Raw genomic sequence first — 2,582 nt, 5'->3', positions numbered from 1 at the left:
AAGTATGCAAAAAAATTTCACTCCACTCCCAAAAAACCCCAAACGTCAAAAAACTACAACCCAAACCCCAAAAGCCCCAAATTACCTTACACAGATGAGGGGAATGGTCTGAGATCTCATCTCTCCATCCAGTATGAATAGCTTAATTTCTAACAAGGAAGAATTAGTTTAGGCATCAGACAAATTATTTCTTACAGTGAAGTAAGATCACTTAGAGCAGGTTAGGTGAGAAATTTGTAAGTATATTAGAGGTCTTTTAACACATGGAAAACATGCACAAAAATGATATAAGTGTAGCTTCGTTTCATCAGCAGTTTGAGATGACTTACTATGGACCTTATCAGCAGTATCTTCTGTGATTCTCTGTTAAGTATGTTCCATTACTGCGTATTATTACTGTGCCACACAATGCATTTTCTATTCCTGTAAATCTTGTGAAACATTGTACTTTGAATTAAGATTATACTTTTTAAAAATTATTTTTTATTTCAGTGTGTGCAGAAGCTTACAATCCTGATGACGAAGAGGACGACGCGGATTCTAGGGTATTTAATGCTTTGAGTCAAATACTTAATTTTTTCAGTTTTTAGGCATTAAATTTAAGAAGAAAAATGTAATGAGCACTGCTGTTCCTTTCCAAAAGGATCCTTATAATAATATACTTCAGTAATCTCTTGGGTTTTGATTTTAAAGGAACATTTAAAAAGTCTGTGTGATAGTCACCCCTGTAGGACCTGATCATATGTATTATTCTAAATTACCACACCTTTGCTACATGATCCATTAAAGAAACATTTTTGTTTAATTATGTTTGCCCAGAGAGTGCTCCTGAAAGTACTTTTTTAGTCTCCTTGTAATCTTGCGGTAGTTTTCTCAATATTCTAGTCTTTTTTGAAAGGTACAAAAAGTTAATTTATAAAATCGCTAAGATTTTCAGATATAGAGTGCAATAACTAGTTAATTATATTTTTTTCTTTTACTTATACCAACATTTTAAAGGCATTTACTTAACTTTATATATGAAATAGTGTAAGTATGACTTTTAAGACAAGTTTAAGTGTTTATATTCTACCCAATTTCTGGCTTGTAAAACCGTCAAGAAGATTATCTGTAGTATCACAGTTTTGAAACCTAGCATAACTTTTTAAGCATATAAGTTGAATGAATAACTTGATTCACACTCAGATTAAACGGATATTGGTAATTTAATAAAGCTCTGGCTCACTTGGGTAGCGTGAAATCTGTTGTTTTCTCTGTGAAACTTCTGATATAAATTTAACACAGATACTGTTTCACAAAATACTCTTTGGGAAGTAGTCATGGCAAATGGCTAAATGTAACAGTGGTTCTTTTTATAAAATGTGCATGCTCCAAATATGATCAGAGAGTAGTAGAGTAGTGTTTATGCAGCAATAGTTGAGATAAAAGTATCCAGAATGGCCTGCAGAAATTAACTGGATTCTACAAATCTAAAGGTCTTGTTAGTTTAAATACAGCAGGGCTTCACTTGTTATTGCTACAGTGATATAATATTGTCATTGAGTGTTTATTCAAATCCTGAAGGTCTTGAAATGAAAGTGTTATGAAGCATGGCCAAAATACTGTGTAAAATGCTTAGCTGAATTAGTTCAGTCCTTCAGCTAGTGATGCTTTATGATAACCACTTTAAAGGGTTTTCTGTTATTTCCCTCAGATTATTCATCCTAAAACAGATGATCAAAGAAACAGACTGCAGGAGGCGTGCAAGGACATTCTTCTTTTTAAGAACCTAGACCCGGTAAGAGACTCTTTGTAATGAACAACATTTAGCAGTGCTGCTAAGAATTAATACTCTTGAACTTTTGAAAATAATTTTACAGGTTGGATTTTTTAAACTTTTTTGTGTACTGTCTTGACCATTTCACAAACTCGAGAAATGCGATTTTTGTAACTGATACGTCATATATATATAGAGAGAGAGCCTTTTGTTCAATATAATGAATGATAGTCGTGAAGTACATAACTGCCTTGTGTAACTGCCTTCCGATACCTGAAAGAAACTGCAGGAAGGCTGGGGAAGGACTTTTTGCAAGAGTGTCCACTGATAGGACAAGGGGAAATGGATTTAAATTGGAGGAGAATTGGAGGTTTAGATTGGATCTTAGGAAGAAATTCTTCAGGACGAAGGTGGCAAGAATCTGGAATAGATTGCCCAGAGAGATTGTGGATGCCCCCTCCCTGGAGATGTTCAAGACCAGCTTGGATGAGGCCTCGAGAAACTTGACCTAGTTGAGAGGCGTCCCTGCCCATGGCAGGGGGTTGGATTAAATGATCTCTAAGGTCGCTTCCAACATAAGACGTTCTATGATTCTCTGATACATTAAGATGGATGCGGAGTATTGAATTTTCTTAATTTCTTAGTTTAAATCTTCTTGCTGTATATAGACTCATCAGTTAACTGGAACATTTAAATTGTTTGTACTAGTTCATTTTGTCATCCAAACTTGTGCTGAATGCTCCATCTGAACCTAAAATTATCCTCAAAGCCTACAGTTTGGCTGTAGATGTAATTGAACAAGCAAATTATGAAATAGAGGGAAAGA

At 34.7% G+C, this 2,582-nt stretch overlaps 1 protein-coding gene across 1 annotated transcript in view; it reads left to right on the top strand.

Annotated features, from left to right (window-relative positions):
- Positions 1–491: 491 nt before the first annotated feature.
- Positions 492–2,582, top strand: part of PRKAR2B (protein kinase, cAMP-dependent, regulatory, type II, beta) — a gene marked incomplete at its 5' end in the record, with an annotated part of 22,262 nt that continues 20,171 nt past the window's right edge. Inside the window, 2 exons of the mRNA XM_009866238.1 lie at positions 492–545; positions 1,694–1,777. Of these exons, the coding sequence (XP_009864540.1) occupies positions 492–545; positions 1,694–1,777 (138 nt within the window). The remainder of the gene's footprint in view (positions 546–1,693; positions 1,778–2,582) is intronic.

The sequence above is a fragment of the Apaloderma vittatum genome, unplaced genomic scaffold, assembly GCF_000703405.1.
Source record: "Apaloderma vittatum isolate BGI_N311 unplaced genomic scaffold, ASM70340v1 scaffold10713, whole genome shotgun sequence".
NCBI lineage: Eukaryota > Metazoa > Chordata > Aves > Trogoniformes > Trogonidae > Apaloderma > Apaloderma vittatum.
Note: the sequence above shows the minus strand (reverse complement) of the source record. Positions and strands in the feature narration are given on the sequence as shown.